We start from the raw sequence: 22,065 nt of genomic DNA, 5'->3' as shown, positions 1-22,065 counted from the left end.
CATTATAAAATTATCACAGATGTTTGCTGGGTTGAGTCCTTGTCTTACAGGATCTGTACATCTTGCTTTAGTACTGTAATCCATGCTCAGACCATTTACCCACGTTTTCACTTTGTCCATCATGCATCCACCAGGCCGCCTCCATGAATTCATTACCTTTACCAATTTACTCAATTTAGAATTTAATTACCAAAGGTAACCAGACCAACTAACATACATTCTCACCAGAATCAAAGAGGAATAGCCAATCCACCACCTGCTCTGTATGGCTGCAATGGCTCCATTGACAGACAAAGTGAAGAAGACAGAACTTGTTTCATTGATATTGCAATTTCCTTCCTGTGTGCCTTCAGTAAAAATAGACCAAGTTATCTCTTTCTGAGGCCTCTGACTCATCTGGATGCTGTGCTAGCATTTGTCAACAAACAGATTTGAGGGCTTTGGAAAATTGGTTGATCAGATTAGCCTACATATCTGATCAGAGGCCATAATGTGCATTTCTATTGCTTTAATCTATGCTTAGCGTGTGCCTGCACCCTATCCAAGGCCGTAACAGTGATTTAATGATGCCTCTTATTTAGTCGTCTTGTCCCCATTTTTCACAAGAGTGATACACAGTGCTGCACTGAGCATGCCCAGGGCCAGATCTGGGCACAGTGCTTCAGTAATAGAGGATAAATCAATTCCTAAAATGTCCATACAGAGGGAGAAGAAAAGTATCCAAAGCTGAAGGATTCAGAGACGTGAAATCCCCTTTGTTTCACTGTGGGTATGAAGCTGAGTATCTGAGCCCTATGTGGGCTCTTGGTACCAGTCTTAGATCTCTTTGGTGGCAGCATTTTCTAGCAGGTAATCAGGAATCTTTCGGTCAGTTAGTGTAATCTCCATAAATACAGTAAAGGCGCACTCCTCATTTTCCAAAGATGTGGAAGGACACGTGGCACTTCTATTTAAGGTAACGGATGAGGTAAATATCTGGAGTGACATGGTCCGCTCAAGTCTTAACACCGAGGGCCTGAGGTGCGATTTCTATCTGCACTTTAATTTTCTTTAGCTTCTTGCCCTGTTTTAGTCCCCTGTGGTTTTCTTTGCTTGATGGTTTCCAGGGAGATTCAGTGACCGATGTTGACTTTTGCTTTAAATAATTCCATATAAAATAGGTGTATCATCATCCTTTTATAATCTTTGTGGAAACCTTTGTGTTTTCTCGAATGTAACATTTTGCCAAGCCAAGATTCGACTGACAACTTGGCATCTGTCTAATTGCTTGTGTCATGAATGTTTTTGGGAAAAGAAGCATCCTCCGGAGCCAGAAAATGTTGAGAAATCCTAAAATACATTTAGACTCAGTACTCAGCACAGTACGCAATACAATTGTTAGCCTGGCAGGAAGATGTTGTACACTAGGCGTGTATTGTGTAGGATCAGGATTTCCATGTAGTGACTGCCTGTCCTACACGGTTATCTGCAACAGCAGATGTGTAGCCTTTGTTTAAACAACCGTTTGTCAGTTTGCTTAAACAATCTGTTCGAAAAGACAGACGTCAGTGAAAAAGAAAGATATCAGTGAAACATGCAGTATAGATCACATTGCAGAGGTTGTTTAAAGTGGAAGGACTGTTATAAGTCATCAACTGTGGTTGCAGTGATTGTTTTCAGTATTGATTAGGTATATTTTTAGAATCTCCTCCCCTCAAAGGTGTCTTATTGCAACCTGCAGTTATAAGGTTGAGCAAACTCTAGAGAGTACAGCACTGGTCAAAACTTCAAACGCACTCGCATATTGCGTCCAAACTTTTTTCTAGTTCTGGATCTTAAATAAAAAGAACTAAAATGGAAAGGTATGGTTAAGAATTGTCTCAGAGGACAGTTAAAGTGAAAAGTCAGGTGCATTTGAGGAAGTAATGCTGTCAAGAGCTTGTGCCTTTTACGCAGTTTATGATTCTGACCTCTTCTTATTCATGTTGAAGGACAGGCAGTCAATGAATGAAACAGTCATGCAACAATGGCTGAAGCTTGTTGAATGCGACCACTGAAAAAAGGATTAATTAGAAAGCTGACTGGGTACAGTTTGTTCTTTAGCCTCTTGCCACACTAGCACACAGCTTATGATGTCCTGCCCCCTGGTTACTGTTACAAGGCTGTGGCAGGAAGTAGCGCCCTGCTTCGAAGATGGCATACCTTGTCCAGCAGCTCATTATGAAGGTTCATTTGTAGATGATTTCTTTCCTTTAGCTCTATTTGGCAAAAGAAGGCGCAAACAACAGTTGCTTCGACATCTGTGTGCCGTACAAATTAAAGAAAGCTGTGCTAAGCAACAGAGCATTGCTTATGATCTAAAGCAGATGCTGCATGCCATCGAGGCAAACCCTTCTAGAGACAGGTATGTTGCCTCTATAAGGTAAAATAAAAGGTAGTGAAGCATAAAAAACAGGACCAAGTGAAGGAGCTGAAGCTACAAGTAAAGATGTGAGAAGGTAAAAAAACCCCAAAACAAAATATGCATCACCTTTTCTGAAGAATCGTGGCACTGAAAAACTGCATTTTGATTACTTGAAGGTTTTTCATTAAACACTTCAAAACCCGTTTGCTGTTTCCTCGCTCTTCTAAAGTGTGTTCTTGGATAACATGATGTAAACTTTTATCTTGAGATTCTTATGTTGGATTTCCTCCAGCCTATAAAACAAAATACCACCACGTCCATCATGACGCCGTACAGGCCGTACAGACGCTCTTTCATATGTAGATATGATTAAATTATGCCATGGGTAACTCACTGGATTGCATTTACATTTAGAAATGTTTTTGTGCTCCATCCCCCCCCCCCGAACCCACTTAAGGCGGGTACTACAATCACAGGATTGTGATGACCTAACATTTCCTGGCCGGTTTTCTATCAGCGCAGCACTGCATGCTTACAAAGTCTTGTCTGCTCATCAAAGCTAAGAAATGGCACCATGCTGCTTTTAAATTTATGGCTCACTTTGCTATATTAAACACTCTCATAGTTTTGTAATGGGTCTGGCTGGTTAATTAAGTGGGTCAGAAAGGAGATCAAAGAACTATGGTAGACAGTCAGTATTTTGGGCCACATCAGCTGTGTAGAGTCAGAATACCATTTTTGTAGGTGGGTCACTTCATTGATCTTTTCTTTTTGAGAAAATCAGAATGCTTTTTAGTTTAGAAGCAATTAACTCATCCTCAAATTGATTGTTTTGAATTAAAATTTGATGAATGGGATTTAATTGTGAAATTAACAGATTCACAGGCAAAAAGCTTTACTTTGTGGATTCAGAGCAATAGTCATTACATCACAGTTTCTATTTGTTTAAACTGTTTTTGCTGAAATTTGCCTATGAATGAATCGACAGGGCGACTGACTGTTTTAAGTTAGCTTGTTTAAAGAATACAGTGGATCTAATCGTGAGAAAAAAAGATTAGAGAGGTAGCCATCAATCACGAGCCCCCGTTTTTCCTGCTGTCAAACTTCCTCTGCACCAACACCACCCCCGACTGCAATTTTATAGGGGAAAAAAGGAACACTTTATCTTTCCAGCTGTCAGAGGAATGATCGGCTAGCTGATTATGATGTTAGTGAGGCAGTATGCAACACTAACATCATGCAGTAAGAGGTAAGTTTAACTGTTAAACATTTACGGCTGAATAACCTGCCGCACTCCCTGCAGTGCTTCCAGCATCCAAAACATGCAGGATGAGGTGTGTACATGAATATTACCATCACAAATTGACACTGTATTTCCATTTGCCTGAAGCTTTTCTTTCATAATGATTTTTTTTTTCAGCTTTATTTTCCTGATTTGATAGTGCGTTGAAGAATAATAGTGGTAGAAATAAAAGGGAGGACTGAGGGCTTATCTAGCTCTGCAGGTGAGGTATTACAGGCTTCTCAATGGGAATCAGACTTATGGTGTGAAGTATAAGCTCCTGCACTGCGCACAGAATTCTGTACATAATCCCAATGCACTTTCCCATAACTGGGAGCAGGGACAAAAATGAAGGGCACACAGTTCTGTTGGTAGTATGACGCTGACAAGCAGACACTGAGAGGGGGCATAAGTGCTTGTCGAGCTTTGTGCGGCTGTGATGCTACTGTGGCGCAGCATAGCCAGGGAGCTTCAAATTTTCAGTTGAATGTAAAGGATGTTTTTTCCCCTTTTCTTCGTCATACAAAAGGAAACACATACAATGATGGGTTGATGATGTTATTAAAGGACAAAGGGCTTTGCAAGCCTAATTTTGCTTTACGAAGATATTAGTTTAATGCGGCTTAAACTACTAAATATAATGTAATCATCAAACAAGCTTATTATGTATTATTAGTGATATAATACTTTTGGATGGGTCATCCTTCAAAGCTATGTATGAAAGGAAAATTAATGTATTTTCATCTAATTTTCATTATGTATACTGATCTATTTTGGTGCACCGCAGTGTTGTTTGGCTTGGCTAATCAAAAATCAGTCCCAAACTTGTGTTATGTACTCATCTATTTTCATGCACATTGTGATAAAATGAGGCAGTGTATCTGGACCACTGAATATTCAGTGAGTCTTTGTAGACTAATTATAATGTGTGTCTTCATAAACTTGGGGACTACATGCGGTGACTGAATAAGGCAGAGCAGAAAATAAATTGATTTCTTGCTTTGATGCAGCTGTGTTGTGTGCACAAGTGTCTGATGAGGGGCTGCGTGAAATAAGAGAATCTTATTCTATATTTCTTTTGTATGGTAATGTAGGTACAATGCATCGCATTGTGTCGAGTCCTTGCCTCAGCACAAAGATTGCTGAGAATCTATTCTGGGCTGTGATCGAATTAATGGAACACTTTATTGGTGCAGTTCATGTTCGTGGTGTTGCAGAATTGTAATGAAGAAGAATGTTGTGGGATGTGGGAAGAGGAGGAACATTAAAATGCCCCCCCGGCAGGTTCTGAATGGGAAATGAGTCCATCATCGGACAAGGTCACACAAAAAAAAAAGTGATGATCAATGGGTGTTTGGGTGTGTTTGCGCAAAGGGTTGCTCATTATGAGAAGCATATGGATACAAATATCAAAACATCAAGATTTATCCAGTACAAATCAAAATGTCCACTAATATAAACAAATGTGCTTAGTAGCTATTTAAGCATCCAGTAATTTTGCCTGGATTGATGCACACAATTACATCAAGTCTAAAATGATAGCCACCAAGAATGTCTTCTTTATAGGAAAAAGAAAACGTTTTTTCCCTATATTTTCACGTTTCTCCCAAACATAAGTTTCATTTCTGCTCACACAGAAAGATGGTCTGATGGATAAAAATACACTTGGGGAACTGCTTGTGTATGTCAACCAATGTTAATGATCATACATTTGTACTTAAATTGAAACAAAAAACTTTAAAAGTGCTGTAATTTAACATAAGCATATCATTTGGCACATTAATATTGGGACATTGGTGTAAGTAATGCAAACAAATGAGACCATTAGATCTCAGTGAGTATTTGATTTGCATTTTAAAAAGTGACTAAAATTCAACGAAGAAGACGGTTTTGTCTCAAAGATCATAAGAAGGAACAAATACTTAAAAAACAAGTGTCAGCAAACAATAAAGTGATAAAATCAGTAGTAAATGAGACAACGTGTAAGGTATTTAAATCCCTAATGGAGATGGGACCCTGCATCAGCACCATAGCACTCGTGCAAGCCAACAACCCACAGTATGAACTTTTCTCTACCTTTTGTTGGTACTTTTATATCAGAGAACTAGAGACAGTCAACTTCATCCAGGCATCTTACTGAGCCCCGGGGCTGCAAAAAGAAGCCACACTGTTTGTGACAAGGCCTTAGGGAAAACTGTTTGAAAACTAGGGTCAAAGAACTATTCATGCAGCTGCTCCTCATTCAGTGACGACATGACCTTGGATGTCTTGCCTCAGCTTTTAGAGAAGCAGTCCACAATCTGCATTGCATCAAGTTTCCCACCGGCCATCTCTCTGAAGAAGATACATATTACACGTATCGTAAACAGCCCAATGACCAATAAACAGAGTAAATAACACCTGAAACAGGGGGATCGGGCCACTTTCAACCAATCTTTAACATACTTTAAACTCTTTGTGAACTTCCAAGACTACATCTATGACTCTAGACAGAGTTAAGTCAAAGTAAAAATAAATTTCACTTGGCCAGTCATGCCACTGTCATTACTGCACAAAGTAAAGAACGTTACAAATTTGAGTCTGAAACAAAACGTAATCAATTCATGGGTTTTTTCATTATTAAAAAAACCCCTAACTTACTAACCAATAAAAAACCAGTAGCAAGTTGTCTGTACAATACAGAACAATAGCTGAAGCTGGAGTTGGGCTTCCCAGCAGACTGTGGTTGCTGAGTCAGGTCAGTCTGTATTGCCAGAGGGCATCCCATCAGAATATGGAGGATGTTCCTGCGTTAATGTTACTGTTACTGTTCACCACTTTTTCTTAAAGAACGTCTTGTCACACTTCCTGTCACAGTGCGCATATATATATATATATATATATATATATATATATATATATATATATATATATATATATGTATATATATGTATAAAATTACTGAAGGCAGGGTACAAAGGTTTGAGTCATGATGACCTCATAGAAATATATATGTGTTTTTCCCAGTTTTGTGCCATATGGAGCAATAACAGTGTTCTTGGCTGTGTGTTGTATTGAGCATGGTATATAACATAACTATGTAACAATGGCAACAACAAATCCAAAGCAAATATTAAATTAAACCTGTAAAGTCAGGTAGCTGTTAGGTGATTATCAGAAATGTATCCTATTCTTGGACATCATATTAGGGTTTGTAGAGCCTGCTTGCTTCAAGCTACAGTTTCTGTAGAAACTTGTCAACTAATGCTTCTGCCTACTAATCACTTCTATCATAGGTCACTGCTGTCACCAGCTGGGAAATAAATAAACAGCATTTGGCCACTAATTTTCCTCATTAAGTGTTAAAGATTACATCCTAACCTTTTAGTGTACGACGACAACAACAAGAGCTGACCCTGCATGTTCAAATCAATGTGTTTGAAATATACGCGCACGCTAACACATAATCAAGCATCCAGTTGCTGAACGATCACTGCAGCACTTGTCCCAGCTGATAGTAATTGAAATAGTTTGTAAATACCATCTGTGTCCAGGTGCGAAACCCTCGCCTTTACAGGTGTGTGTGTGTGTTGCAGGGAAATGACCAGCATGCTGCTAACAGACAGCAGATTAATGCCAAGGAGCTGCTCAGTGACCCATGAAAAAATATGACAGTGTCATAACAGCCATCTGCTCTGCCTCTATTGGTTCTATGAATAAATATCCTGACTAAGCAGAAGGGAAAGCCAGTGGGGCATACAGAGCAGTTTCATGTCAACATGTCAAAAAACACTCACTTAACTTTTTTCTTCCCAATGTCCTTTACCTCTGTGTCTCTCCCATCTCTCTCTCTCCCTCTCTCTCTCTCTCTCTCTCTCTGTCTCACACACACACACACACACACACACACACACACACACACAATTATTAAATTTAAAAAAATTACAATGTCAAAAATTCATGAAAATTAATGATTACTTATTAATTATCACTACTATCTCTTATTTAATGGATTATCCACATGGAATTCAGAGGCTCATTTTCAATAACCTCCACTTCTGTGTTCAAATGACACCCTATGTTACCTAAATCAACTTCAATATGTTAAATGGTTAATTGCTCATTAGAAAAACTCTTTTAGCTATGTCAGTGCAGTCGAAAACTGTTGCGCTCATTAAAGAAGCAGTAAATTTGGCTTTGTTGTGTGGAGCATCAGCCCTTGTGGGTTTGATTATACACTCAAAATGGTAACAAAAAGAACTTTCTTCTGAAACTCATTAGATTATTATTGGTTTTAGAAATGAAGGCTGTTATGTATAGAAAAATGCCAAAAACACTGAAGCTTTTATTAAATTGTGTATGCTACTCACTTCACAGAACAGCTCAGACTAGCTTCTAACCACAAAACATGCAGAGATCAAAGTTTCAGATCACTGAGCAGTGCAAAACTAAGCAAGGGGACAACTACATCACTGTCTTGCAGTTTGAGAAACAAATGCCTTGGAGCCGCTCAAATGGTACCCGCAAAGCACCAGTTTTAATGGATGCTGGCCTTCCAGGCAGTTGCAAATGAAGTCATCTGAGACTAGCCAGTAAGAAAAAAGGTCAAAATGGGTAAAATAATGCCCGCGCTGAACAAAGGAGGATTAGGAAAAAAAACATGTACAGAGAAATCTTATTAGTTGTAGTTTGGGTTATAACAGCCAAAAACAAGACATTTATAAGACATTAAACATATCAAAAGTAGCATTCACCCAGTATTCTGTCAGTCACTGATTTCACAACTGTTGACCTGTTGTGGGAATGGCTTAACCATATGGCATCTGCAGGCCCCATCAAAAAACAGTACAACTAGTCGGAGGTCCTTTTTGGTGAGCATTTGCTAACAAAATGTCTTTAGATTACTTCTAGAAACTGACAATTAAAATACCAAAGATCTCCGTTGCTATAAGTGGACAGCTCATTGGCACATTCAAAATTTAAAGGAAATTGTCATTTCAGTTACTTACCAATCACTTTTGAAGTCATCTGATTAGTTAAATTTTGCATAGACATTGCTGTAGTTCATAGAGTTGAGCACGTGACCCTAACACTATTGCAGAGGCTTGGGTTAAAATCTGCCCTGAGCTGTTTGGCTAAGACCAAAAGGTCTCAAAAATACTTTAAAAAGAGGCATATTTGGCTTGATCCCAGATTCGTAGTGAAGTTGTCTTTCCATCACTCTGGAAGCTATTACCACAGGTAACATAAAATTGACGACTGACACCAGCGGTCAGGTGTCCTTGCTAAGTTGGAATAGTGATTCAAAGAGGCACAAACAATAACTCAGGCCCCCAAGTTGACACCCGGAGACAAAAGTCCTTCTGAAATATTGAAATATGACTCCAATTTTATTCAGATCTTTATATTTCATTCAATTTGGTGCTGCTTAGAAATAATAATAGCCATTAGCTCTATCAGCAATTACATTTACTGCATTGTTAGGCTAGAAACCGTTCAGTTACAGTTTATGGTCCTTATTTAAACTAATTCAGAAAAGGTTCTCATTAGTTTTATTATTTTGCTTTGAGTCAAACTTTTATCTTGATGTATTGGCTTATAGGCCTGTCACTGGAGATTGATTTCAGTGGGAAAGCAGGGCAGGGTGAAAAGGATTGTAACAGAAACCAAAACAGAACTGTGTTTTTGGCACACCATAATTATATTTCAATCATGCAAATCAGCTTGGTTTTGGTAGTTAGAGGGCTGTTGGAGTGTGTAATTGAAAATGCAAAAGATTGTCTCGCATCAAAATGTCGAGGAATGCGCTGGCTGGCTGCTAATCAGAATGGCCCCCACGTGCCACGCGCGCTGAATCGCTGCCTCAATCTCTCTAGAATTGAATCGTTTTATCTTAATTAACTGCACAGAATCCATCCAGGTTTGTTTGAGTGCCAATTTCTTTCACCCTTCTCCCTCTCGCCTTTTCCAGCGTGCACATAGTAAATAAAAAAAAATAAAATCTGCTCTTCCTTTAATAAATATTTCTGGGCCCGACTGTGATATTGACTAGGAGCAGTGATCGAAGGATGGGATGCTGTCAGTTTACTGTAGCTGCATAGACTGTATCTTAAACAGATTGTCTGCTCTCTGCTGTCAGCGGAGCTGCACTAATTTTGCTTGGTGGTGAGTTGCGCTACACCCCCGCTCAGTTTCTTTTTTCTTTTTTTCTTTTTTTGCATTTTATTTTCTCCACCAGAAATTTCTCATGTGGGTGATTAAAAAAAAAGTTTTGACCTGTTTAGAAGCTGATGAAAAAAAAAAAACTTTCTACAATTCACATCATTATTACATGTAAGCTCCATTTGTTTTTGCGTGTTTGTTTTATAACTTCACTTTGTCTTCTCTTTATTCTCTCTTGGTAGCAGCATCTTCCATTAATATCCCCATCAGTATGGTTTTAGAGCTGCAGGAATGTGCTAGATTTGTGTTTTCATTAGTGCGTTTGTATCCCTTTGAAAGCCCAAGTCTCCCACTGTGGAGTTCAGCAACTGTTTCAGGCAGTTACAATGAAACAATTTTGGGAGATAAATAAGGGAAAGTGACACAAATGTAAAATGTTTGTTCTTCTGTGCAGATGTGAATAAAATTCTTCCCTTCTTTCATATCGTTACTCATTGATAACCCCGAGATATTGCAGATAAGTTCCTTAATAATGAGCAGTTTAATTAAATCATGTTTCCAGTCTGATCCCACTGCCCAAAACTATTTGAACATGTAATTTCACAGCTTTAATTGCTTCCAGCAATTAAGGAGCCTCTGTTAATTGCTCCATTATTGAGACATTGAACATGAATAATGAGGAAATTAATTTAAATTCAGTTTTTACTTTGCCCATTAGATAAATTCATTGAGGTGATTTTGCTATAGCAAATTGGGCATTTTCCCCCAAGCATCTCTAGACCTACTTCTAATGCCCACGGCACTAATCTCAATTAGAAAAAAAGTTAATTTGATTTCAAAAAAGGGAAAACATTAGGTCTTTGTTGGTGTAGTGTTTGACAAAAAAGAGACGGAGAGAGAAAAAAGGGAAGAAAGGTGAAGGAAGCTGAAGCCCCTGCAATCTCAGCATGATTATTACATACCAGAACCCTCCCATTTGTGCTCTGAGCCAAGGTCACACCAGATGGTTTTAACAGTAATTCTACACCTGACTTGACCATCCTGGCATCCTGTGCAGATTATTTTGTAGTGTGAACAGGCTCTGCAGAGCAAAGCAATGCACTGTGGGCTGACAAGATATTTTCAAAAGTGTGATTTTATCTGTTTCATGTAGAGTGAAGTGGTACAAGACTCACCAGGGCCAAAATTTGAGAGGGGCATTGACAAAAGATGATTAGAGTTTAGACGCAGGGACAAGAGATGAAAAGGAGAACAAACTGGAAATTGACAACAACACTGTTCACTCAAGCAGGCAATCACCAAGACTCCAAACTCTTTGCTCTGCAGTCAACAGGTTGCAGATTTCTTGCAACTGATTGCAGGTAGTTGTCGAGACTAAATGGTCACCAAGAGGTTTAGCGATGCCTTTAGTCATTGCACTTTTCATAGCGATTGCAGGGATCACCTACTGGGAGGCAACTTGTCCTTAAATGGGGCGATCGTGGCTCAAGAGTTGGGGGTTCGCCTTGTAATCGGAAGGTTGCCGGTTCGAGCCCCAGCTTGGACAGTCTCGGTCGTTGTGTCCTTGGGCAAGACACTTCACCCGTTGCCTACTGGTGGTGGTCAGAGGGCCTGGTGGCGCCAGTGTCCGGCAGCCTCGCCTCTGTCAGTGCGCCCCAGGGTGGCTGTGGCTACAATGTAGCTTGCTATCACCAGTGTGTGAATGGGTGGATGACTGGATATGTAAAGCGCTTTGGGGTCCTTAGGGACTAGAAAAGCGCTATATAAATACAGGCCATTTACCATTTACCATTTAAATAATTGTCTACAGTCACACTTGGACAGATTGGAGAAGGTCTGCAAGTAACTGCTAATTTATAAACACAGACAGATTGCCATCATGTTGCAGTCAGTCTGCACCAATCTGCAACTCATCTGCAATGCATCTCTTCGCAGTAGGTAACACAACCAACTAGTGTATTCATGTTGTATATAAAAGAGAGGGTTGCTAACAACCTTGCAGTTACAATCCTGTTCTGTGGATTTTTGTGTATTTAGCCAGCAGATTTCCAGTTTTATGTCAGTGTAACATACTTCATCCTCACATTATCACAAACAGATGGCATGTAGTTGACAACTTGACCCTATTTAATTGAAAACTGATTTCAAACTAACTCATCTTTTTGCTTTCTATGCTGGTGCACCAAAGCCACTTTGAAGATGGCCACAACAAGACCTGATCCCTGTCTTTGAAGTAAACCAGCTACTTCAAAGACAAGTTCATTGCACAAAGTCACAGTAATTGTGGTTTCCAACCACTGTTTTCCCTCATGTCACTGTAGCATTAGTTATACACCCTGAATATTTATTTGTGTCATATGACTCACTTATGTAGGTGGTAATTTCCAGTGAAAACATTATTCAAGCTTCGGTGTAGCATCAAACAAAGAATGGTTGAACAGAAACACTTCACTGTGTTAAATGGGCAGCTGTTTTCTAACAAATTATCCAAAATGTAGCCATATCAGTATGCGTTGGTGCGTTGGGGAATTGCATAAACAACTGTTGGAGTGCTTAAAAGAAATTAGCAAAGTTGTCCATTCATCCTTCCACACATTTTTTTCCACTTAGGTGGGTCGAGTCACAATAGCAGCAGCCCTAGCCACCTCCTCCAGGTTCTCCAGGGGAACACTGAGGCGTTCCCAAGCCCACTTAGAGATGCAGTTTCTGGTGGGACATGCCATGAGGAAGATAGTCAAGATAGTCAAGTGCTGTGAAACTTTCACCTATGTTTATTTTCTGCTTATTCGCTAGAAGATGAACATCGAACAAAGCTTTGGCTATCGTCACAGACTGACAGCCAATTTACCAGATTTCCCTCACAAATTCAGACATGAAGAAAGGGCCAAAAAAGTTGTTGTTGATATTTGTTTCTTTTTTCTTTGTCTTTTTTTTCCTTTTTTTTTCTCAGCTCGAGTCGTCGAGTGAAATTGAAAACGACGGCTGCTGCTTGCTTTTCTTTGATGGCTTTCCCACACTTCAAGCTTGGATAAATGAAAGACAAATGTGTCTAATTAGCCAAAGCAGCAGGTGTAGTAAAATGGTTGGTTTTAGCAACAGGGATCATCTCCACTGGCTGGCTGTAAATATTGACTGTTGTAGATTGGGTTTATAGTGAGCAGAGCATATTGAGAAAGGCTGACCGTGACAGTAGCTGTGACAGCCACTGTACACTTCCTCTCAGCGTGCCATACAAAGTCTGTTTTCGTGTGTGTTTGAGGATGGATCCACTCTTACTCAGCGTTGGTGTATGGATGAGTCTCTGTTTTGCTTTGTCTTTCTTTGTCGCTGTATGTATACAGAGTCAATTTATGATACTGCCCGTAGCATTTTGTTATAAATAGGGGGATCTATAACATTGTTTAGTGTTCTGTGTATACATGTTCCCTTTATATCCAGAGTCTATTCGTGTACACGCATGAAACTATGCATACAATTTTGTGTGCTTTTGTATGCATGTGACTGACAGGATGTCAGGCTATACTGCAGAGGGATGTCACTACACAGTCGGTGTGAAGTGGTGCTGATGGGAACCTGGGGGAATGTTTCTTCAGGGTTTAGTTATAGGCTGAAACCGAAAAGGGAAGAAGAGAAGAGAGACAAATAGAAGAAGTAAGGCTGAAAAAATTAGAATTCATAGGGGGCTTATGGAAAGAACATAGGAGAGAGATAACGGGAGGAAAAAAACTGTTTTGATCAAAAATACTCATATTTACTGTGCATGAACTCCTAAAATGAACTTTATTCCATGATGAATAAAAACCAGTGCACCTAAAAAATGAATTAAATGGATTTAATTAAGTGTCAGCTGGAAACTCGGTAGAGTGTAAAGATTTATACATTTGTTTAGAAGAGCAGCGATGCTCGAGACTATGCTGAGTGCAAATGCCATACTGGAGGCCTTCTGTCTTCTTTAAACAAAAACAGTAACATGTAAATTGTCCCTGTATAATATACTTGTCAAAAATCCATTGGAATATTAGCTCTTTGAATTCAACAAAGCAACCGAAAGACAGAGAAAATCATTCGCTTTTACTATAGCTGCCAGATTGCTGCCGCAATCACTTCCAATAAAGACTCAGGTGCATGTTAATCGGATGTTGAGGTTATATTTTCATTAATCCACTTTGCTCGGTGTTGAATAATGAAGGTTCTCTTGCATCACTCTTTGATGTCAGGAAACACTGGAGTTGTAAAAATTTGCTTTAGCGAGGAATAAAGACTGACATTTTGGCTTATAATTAGAGTAAAGGCTGTAATCTCAAGTAGAATTAGTTTTTATACTTTCTTAGCCTGAATGTCACAGATGTACCAGTACTGAAAATAATTTCTGATTAGTCATTCAGATGTATGTAATTAACAAATTAATTTACATTGGGTTTTCATCTGTTTTTATATCGCTTCACATCTGTCTTATGGTTTAAAGAGTGTAGATTTTTAAAGTGTTCATTCCAACCAGTACCCATCATCACACAGTGGTATCCTGTAACTCATTAGCTTCTCGTTAACCTCAGTGCCTTCTGTTCAAGCTATAACTGACTATATCAACTCCTATCCAGTCTTTATCACCAAAAGCAATGTTTCTTACATTGTTACATTGACTACAACAGCGCTCCAGTCTGTGGTACTAAAGCAGATAACAAAGGGCTGCAGGAGTCTTTAGTTCCCAGTATTTGTCCCTTGAACCGAACACTCCAGGATCTCTGTGTGAAGACTTACATTATATGCATTTCAGTAAAATACTTCCAGTAACAGTCATATGCGTCTTGGAAGGTACTAACAAACGATGTCATTCTGACCTTATGTTTTCTATAATAGCTACAGACGCTATGCACTAGATGAAAAGGACAGTTCTCCAGAAGACAGTAAATGATGCATGAAGGGAAAAGAGAGAATTTGAATACGAATTTGAAAGAGATGGTGAATAATAGAAGGCAGCACTACAGGTTTGGGTAGTTTCTGGGAATAGCTTTGAATCGTTATATCGAGACAACTGAGAGTTTGTAAGCGAGAGTTGTAATCCAGAGATGCCCGCTGCTAATTTTGTGGCATCTGTAAGATCAAGAGAGACAATAGTGGAGTGACTTGGGACCGTGCGTTTCGAATTCTAAGACCGCCTTAAGCTGCCCAATATTCTTTTTCATATCCAAGTCACTGAACAGTGTGCGCTGTCAGCTCAGCTTCAGCGTGTGCTGGTAGGAACAGACACTCCTCTGCATGCCCCACTGATCTCTACAGGGGGCTGTATGAAGATCTGGAACACACACATACATACATACATACACAAAAACCCCACTCAGAAAGCAGGTCCGTGTTTTGTTCTGAGGTATTCATCTACAGCCGCATCTGCAAACACAGGTACAGATACGTAATACACATTTAGTACACCCACTGACCTGTATACGTTTACGCACAAAACACTGGAGGCTCGCGCACTCGCGATTTCTATTTGTGAGCCCAGCAGACCTCTCATACAGAAAACAGTGTGACCTTTGAAACCATGTCATCTCCGACCGAATGAGGAGCGCGAAGCATCCTGTGTGGCTTAGAAATGAGTTCACAGTGATGCTGAGTTGTGAATGAGAGCCCTGGAGACATTGCCCAGCTATGAACAGCATCCTTGTAGAGGTTTTGGATTGCGTTCGGTAGCCATTAACGGACTGCAGTGTGCTGAAGGAGACGAGCAGATCAGCTTGCGTGCGTACTTTGCACTGGAGTGCTTTCAAAACCAGTTTTGTAAAGCGTCTGTTTAAAAGGCGCTTCTACTGTTTCTGTTTTTGATAGTGTGTTCTGTTCGGGGCTTTTCATCATTATTTTGAAGAAAAAATTATTTTTTAATTTAAGTATTAAAATAACTGACTGTTAAAACTGACCAGATATGCAACATTCACATAATTTATGATGCAGAAATGTTAAAGATTTATCAAATGTGGAAATGAGCTGATTATATATGCGTTTGGTGCTGTTAAGGTCAGGCAAAGCAGACAACTGTAAGATGAGGAATAAAATGCACATTTCTTAATGACTTGGTAATGTTACTTTAAAAAAAATACCTGTAGAAAATAATTTTCTTCTGCCTTGCTGACCAAGGTCAATTCATTGTCATGTTTTTGTTGAAAGATGAGCAAAAATACTGCTTTTTGATTTTTTTTGCAGTAGTAACGCAGTACCATGCCTTACAGAGGGAAAGGGAATAGGGAAGCTGATGTATTGTAAGCAGGAAAAAAAAGGTGAGGATTTGAATGACTTTAACAAGGGTCACATTATGTTAGGTTGATGTCTGGGTCATAGCTTCTACAAAACGATAGGTCTTGTGGGGGTTCTCAGTCTTCAGTGCCTACCAGAAGTGGTCCAAGGAAGGGCAACCGGTGAACTGCCGACAGGGTCACGGGTGCCCGAGGGATCAGTGGACGAATGTGACCTCATGTGATGAATCACGTTATCTTTAACATCTTGTGGACAGCGGGTCGCATGTGTATAATTTGTCTGGGGAAGAAATGGCAATTGGTTGCACTATGGGGAAAAAGGCAAACAGACAAAGTCATAGTGATGTACGAGACACTTCCTCATGGCATTGATATTATCTGATGGTGGTGTCCCCTTTCAGCAGGGCCGTGCACCCTGTCACGCTGCAAAAGCAGTTTAGAAATGGTTTGAAAAACATGACAAAAAGTTCAAGGTGTTGACTTGGCCTTCAAATTCCTCAGATTTCAGTTTGATCAAGCATTTGTCGAATATGCTGGAAAAAACAGCTTGCAGCTTGCAAGACTTAAAGGATGTAGAACTCGTGTCTTGCGGTGCCCAACTTCAAAAGTGTTGTGAAGACTTTCAAACAGGGATGTTTTGGACCTTCATATTATTTGATGATTTTAATGGATTTTGCTTATTTATGTATTTTTTATGTTTTCCCCAGTCAATTTGTTTGTATATTATATTTAAAGAGAATGCATAAGAGACACTGTAACAACCCCAATCTGTCCACTAATAGATAGTCTTATATGTTTTATTTGCCTGAATCTGTGCCATTGAATTTAAGTTCTGCTCAGGGAGCATTTTTTTTCTCCACTACTAGATTGGTACTTCTAGCTTTTAAAATTTCATGACTGTTGTCTCTGTGTGACAAAGAGCAACTGTGCTTTTATCTTTGATGGCTCTTGCTGCTGAAGTGAGAATATAAAAAAACAACAAGAGCTTGCTGGTGGCCTGGGGAGCTATGCCAGACTGCCAAGTTGCAAGGCATGATGCCCAATATGAGGCTCATGAACTGCTCAGCTGGGCTGTTAAAAAACAACTACCCATTCAATGTGAAACTTAAGTTAACGATACTGCGCGCAAAGTCATGAAAAAATAATACATCTTTTTTTTTTCTACAGTGGATTTCGGCTGTTGCTTGGCTTGCCACATGCTTGGAGGTGCTGATCACAGTCACAGTCAAAGATTGTTTTTAGTTTATCTGGACTGATATGATTACAAAGAACATGTTCAGGGCCACACAATCTGTGTCAGATTGATCTAAGCTAACATAAACAGGCCAGGTCTCTTGTGCTGATATTTAGGAAAGGTCATTAACTTGTGAAAATCATTTTTAGGTTTCCAGTTTGGTTGGAGATAATAATAGACAGCTTAGATATTGATCTGCTCTCACCAACAGAGTGGTTTTCTCTGAGAGCCTTCTTGGTTTTCTGGACTTCAGGACATGTGATATGAATACCAATGCATGTAAGAACAAATGCCCTCGTGCAAGCCCTAATAGAGTTAATTAAAAGAGGAACTACTGCAAATTCCTTGTAGCTTGACAAGATTTATTGTCTTAATTTTAGCCAGATTATCTTGTCCATCTTGTTTTGAACATTACAAGCTAGTTTCCAGTCTCATGTGTTAGATGATTAGACTTGTTTCAAGTATATATTACTTTTTTTCCTTATTTAGTCTGTATATCTAAAAATGAACCATTTTACATTTATTTCAAGCAAAAATAGCTTTTAGATAGAGTGTAAAACAAAAATTATCTCAAAATAAGAAACATTCACCTTTTTCCTTGAAATAAGAAAGTCACTCATTGGAAGGTATTTATTTCAGGTTTTTAAAGAAAGGGCATCTTCAAGGTTATATTTTGTCATAACATAGACACTGTTTCTGAAATTGACTGGGTAATATGACGTAAAATCAAGTAGGTCTTCAACATCAGTCAGTTCAGTTGCTTGGGCAAGGTTGGGAATTGCAATTTCATAGGCAAGAAAGTCTTTGTTGAAACCCAAGGTTTCATACACCTGGTATTCAAAACAATAAAGTACACTATTAACAATAAAAATGTTTTTTACAAGTCCAAAGATAGGGTTTAAACCATTTGCTGAAATGAGTATAAGAGACCTGTCACAGATGTATTTGTTTCCATGTGAAATAAGCCACTTTACTCTAACGGCATGATGTATAGCATCTTCAATCCCCAAAAAATCTACAACCTTTGATTGCAAATGGTCCATATTAGCAACCTCTGATACAGGACCTAGTTCTTTCTCATTTACAAATATCGGATGCTCAGTTCCTGCTTCACTTTGGCAACACTCCAGCAGCTGATTGTGGTTTACAAGAGACTTGCACACATTCTTAAAGTTTAATTTGGATGACCATTGTTTAAAAAAACTGTGTTTAGACTCGAATCTCATGCACATATGACGTATTACAGGTCCCAGGGCAATAATTTGAGAGGGAAGATGCAGCATGTAATGTTGCTTTGGTATTACATTTTTTTCTGGGAATAGTTGCCTGAATTGTTTAAGATGATCTTCTATCATTTTTTTTAGTTTGGACACAGTTTGTAAAGACACAACTGGGGCAAAAAGTATTTTAACAATTTCAATTAAATCCAAAATAAACTGGATAAAGGGATTTTTCTCTACAACACTGTACAATAAGAATGGCACAATCTTGATCAATATAAGCATTTGTCCAGAGGATTGTTTGAGTCTGTTGTCACTTGAAGCTAAAGTAGCAATACTAATTGGTGAAGGCTTGTCACGTATGTCCACTGATGAAAAAGGAAAGTTCTGCATGGCAGAATTAAACAAGTCCAAATCCAAATTTCCAGATAAAACAAGGTATTTCAACACACACTTAATTTCCATTGGTGCCACTCCTTCAAGAATTACATGCATAATATCCTGTGGCATCTGCTCTATGAGATTAAAACCTGGGAAATCAACTAATTTGCTTTGTCTATTTATGCCAAAAGTCGTTTTGAGCGAGGATTTCAAAAATTCGGTAGTTGCCCTTTCTATTTCAATGCACTGCCTAATGTGTCCGTCCAATGTCCGTCTGGTGAAACTATGTTCATTGAAATTTTCTTGCATTTCATCAAAAGTACACTCACAATGACGACATTTGCTATACGCAAAACCAACTCCTTCCTTAAATCCTGCAAGCTCATGCTGGGCAAGAGTGTCTCCACACACAGCAACAACTGCTCCGTTTAAATAAAATTCCCCATTGACAGTGTTAATCATAACACCATCGTACAGTAACTTCAAGTCCTCATTGATTCTCCGCAGTATTATATCTACCCCACACTCATCTATGTCCCTAGACTTTGCGATTGCGAGAAGTCTGATGGAAGCCAACTTTGATCTAAACTTAGGGTCTATGTTGCCTAAGGTGTAATAAAACATTAGTAGTTTATTTACACTCGCACGTGACCCTAGGGGGTTACACATTTCTATCTCATCAGAATAGAGTATCAGTTGTAAAGCAGAGTTCTTCTTTGAAAACAGTGGGTGGGTTTTGAAAATAATTCCATCATTAATGTCATACAAAAAACTGGCGTTGGGGCAACTCTGAGGTCCAGCACTGAGCATGTCAAATAGTCTTGAATTGGATAAAAGCTGTTTCAAACTTTCAATCAAAGGAATGTAGTAGAAAGACTTGTTTTTGATTGCAAGAACTCTCGATTCTCCCTTTTTAACTCTACAGGCATAATTGGAAATGATGATCTCCTCAGGTGTGACAGGGTTGAAATGCATCTGTGTTACACGGTCCTGTAGGTTTGAAGCTGCACATATGGGAAAGGGATCCTGAAAGTTGTCCAGTGTTGAAAGAACTTCTTGTTGTAAAGGTCCATTGCTGTCAGGTTGCCTTTCAAGGATGGTCTTTATTTTTCCCCTCAAGGACGTCAGAAGAGCTGTTTGATACTGTTGGACACCAAGGACAATGTTGTTGACACTCCTCTGATGGGGGAAAAAAAAAACACATCAGAGACATGAAAGCGTAAATAGAAAATATAACAGAAGCAAAATGCAACTCTATTTCTTTAGCTCAAATTAATGAGCCACTGAATGTTGTAATTTACCAGTGGAGCAGTAGAAGAAGAAATCAGCCAATAATTGGCATTGTTTTGCATGACATGCCACATGCATGACTCACGTGGCACAAACACATTGCACCGAGCAAGATGGAGGAGCATGAAAGGTTACAACAGAAAAAGTGAACAAATGATTGCCTCATTTATTTTTTTTATGTAATTCTACTTCATTTGTCTTTTATGCCTAAAAGTGAACACATTTTACACTGTTAAGCCTATTTTAAACTGTTGAGTGTGCCCAGAGTTACATACATTGCAGTGAACTGCACAACTCTTGTGCTTAACTTCTTCGTAATGTACATTTGTTCTTAATAACTTATATAGGTGAAAGTAATAGCTGAATAAAACCAGCGATGAAAAACAATCAATTAATTGCAAAGATAGTGGACAGATTATGAAAAAAAAATCATTAGTTGCAGCCTTACATTGAACCAGACTTATTAACAAGTTAACAATGACACCCCCATAATATCAGATGAAGCAGTACCTGTGATAGGTGGCATTGCTCCCGCACACCAATAGCAAATGCAGCTGCACATCTGGCAAGATCAACAGTTTCTCTTTTACCCTACAGGACAAAAAGAAAAACAATTGTGTAAGAAAAATGACTCACTCAGAATGTGTTTCAAATTCCACCAGATGCAAAACAAAACAAAGAAATATTCCAAACTGTTGTACATTTTTGCTATTAAAAGATTCATACTACAATGGATAGCTAATGAAGCTGCAAATGTTATGAACAATTTAAGAGTTATTTAATGAAACTTAACCAATCTTTATGGAATCTACTCTGAAGTTAACTGAAAGAAAAATTTGAAAGCTGCTTGGTTCATGGAGCATCTAACAACAACCAAGGCAGGTACACAACACTGGTAAATAAGTTTATTTATTATGTTTAAGTATGGTAACTAAGCCTACATTGTTGTGCAAGCCTGAATTTCAGCGGATTCATGCATTTGAAATTCAGCACTGGCCTTCATACCTATTAAAATATTCTAATCAAGTAGTTTATCTTAGAAAACACATAACTTTAAAACTATAATTTTCACTTGAACTGAGTACATTTCTGAATTGGGGTAACTGTGCTTGGTTAAGGTTAAACAACACACATACATTTAAAAATTCGCGCGCGTACACACAGAAACACATAAAGTACATTACCTGATTCTGACGAGGTGTTTGAAGCTCAGCCGCGTCTTGCTCCATCACGTTCTGACTTTCCTGTCGCTCCTCCTCCAACACCTCCGATGTTACTGGGGGGTCTAGTGGTGGTGGCTCTACTTCAGTGCCATTGCCATTGCTAACAGTTTGTCTGGGTTCGGCAGTATAGTCGGCAAAAATGGCTGTACCAAAATTTTCGCCTCCTAATACATTTGCATCGGATGAAGCTGTCAGCCATCCTGTAGGCGGGTTCCCAGTGGAGATGTATTGTGGATGTGTGCGTCTGAGATGGTGGTAAAACGAGTTGAAAACACGGTAATCCTCGGCGCATCCATCGACTCCACAAATGACACGGAAATCTGGACTGCGACTGTGTGCAGTATTAATGTGACTTAAGAGAGACTTCAATGTTAACGCCACAAAGACGAAGCAAATCACACACCTCCAACAGGCCATTGTATTAGACTAAAGTCAAGCAAAAAATATGTTGCAGTGTGGAGCTGTTGCCGCGCTAGTTTGGGAAATACCAAGTTCATGGGGGGAGGGGGGTATTACAAACTGGAGCTGTAAAAACAAAAAATGGTCACAAATAAGGTAAAATGAAATAACACCTATAAGAGTTTATTTTAAATCAATGAAGAAGAAATTTACCTATCATACTGACTGTGTTTTATGAACGTACAAACCACTAAATTGTATATAGAA

The 22,065-nt window shown here is 39.0% G+C and overlaps 2 protein-coding genes across 2 annotated transcripts in view; one reads left to right on the top strand and one right to left on the bottom strand.

Annotated features, from left to right (window-relative positions):
• LOC146705698 (transmembrane protein 132C-like) overlaps window positions 1–22,065 on the top strand; it is a 196,710-nt gene that overhangs the window by 17,632 nt on the left and 157,013 nt on the right. The gene's annotated exons all lie outside the window — the stretch shown is intronic.
• On the bottom strand, window positions 12,413–21,908 carry LOC146705700 (uncharacterized). The gene is made up of 4 exons (XM_085465088.1): window positions 21,361–21,908; window positions 20,687–20,767; window positions 18,216–20,065; window positions 12,413–12,512 (listed from the first exon to the last, which is right to left on the bottom strand). Exons 1-4 carry the CDS (start codon window positions 21,814–21,816, stop codon window positions 12,413–12,415), a joined length of 2,487 nt encoding a protein of 828 aa, XP_085321214.1. The 5' UTR covers window positions 21,817–21,908.

The sequence above is a fragment of the Copadichromis virginalis genome, linkage group LG7, assembly GCF_057382275.1.
Source record: "Copadichromis virginalis isolate Kocher_CV1m ecotype Utaka linkage group LG7, C_Virginalis_male_GT1.1, whole genome shotgun sequence".
In the NCBI taxonomy this organism is placed as follows: Eukaryota; Metazoa; Chordata; class Actinopteri; order Cichliformes; family Cichlidae; genus Copadichromis; species Copadichromis virginalis.
Note: the sequence above shows the minus strand (reverse complement) of the source record. Positions and strands in the feature narration are given on the sequence as shown.

What these genes read in the sequence shown, in the direction of transcription:
- LOC146705700 (XM_085465088.1), bottom strand. Translation starts at nt 21,816, where the DNA reads ATGGCCTGTTGGAGGTGTGTGATTTGCTTCGTCTTTGTGGCGTTAACA. An exon ending in AGCAATGCCACCTATCACAG is followed by an intron (nt 20,066 to 20,686) that starts GTACTGCTTCAT and finishes TTCCCCCATCAG; the next exon opens with AGGAGTGTCAACAACATTGT. An exon ending in AACAAATACATCTGTGACAG is followed by an intron (nt 12,513 to 18,215) that starts GTCTCTTATACT and finishes ATGTCCCACCAG; the next exon opens with AAACTGCATCTCTAAGTGGG.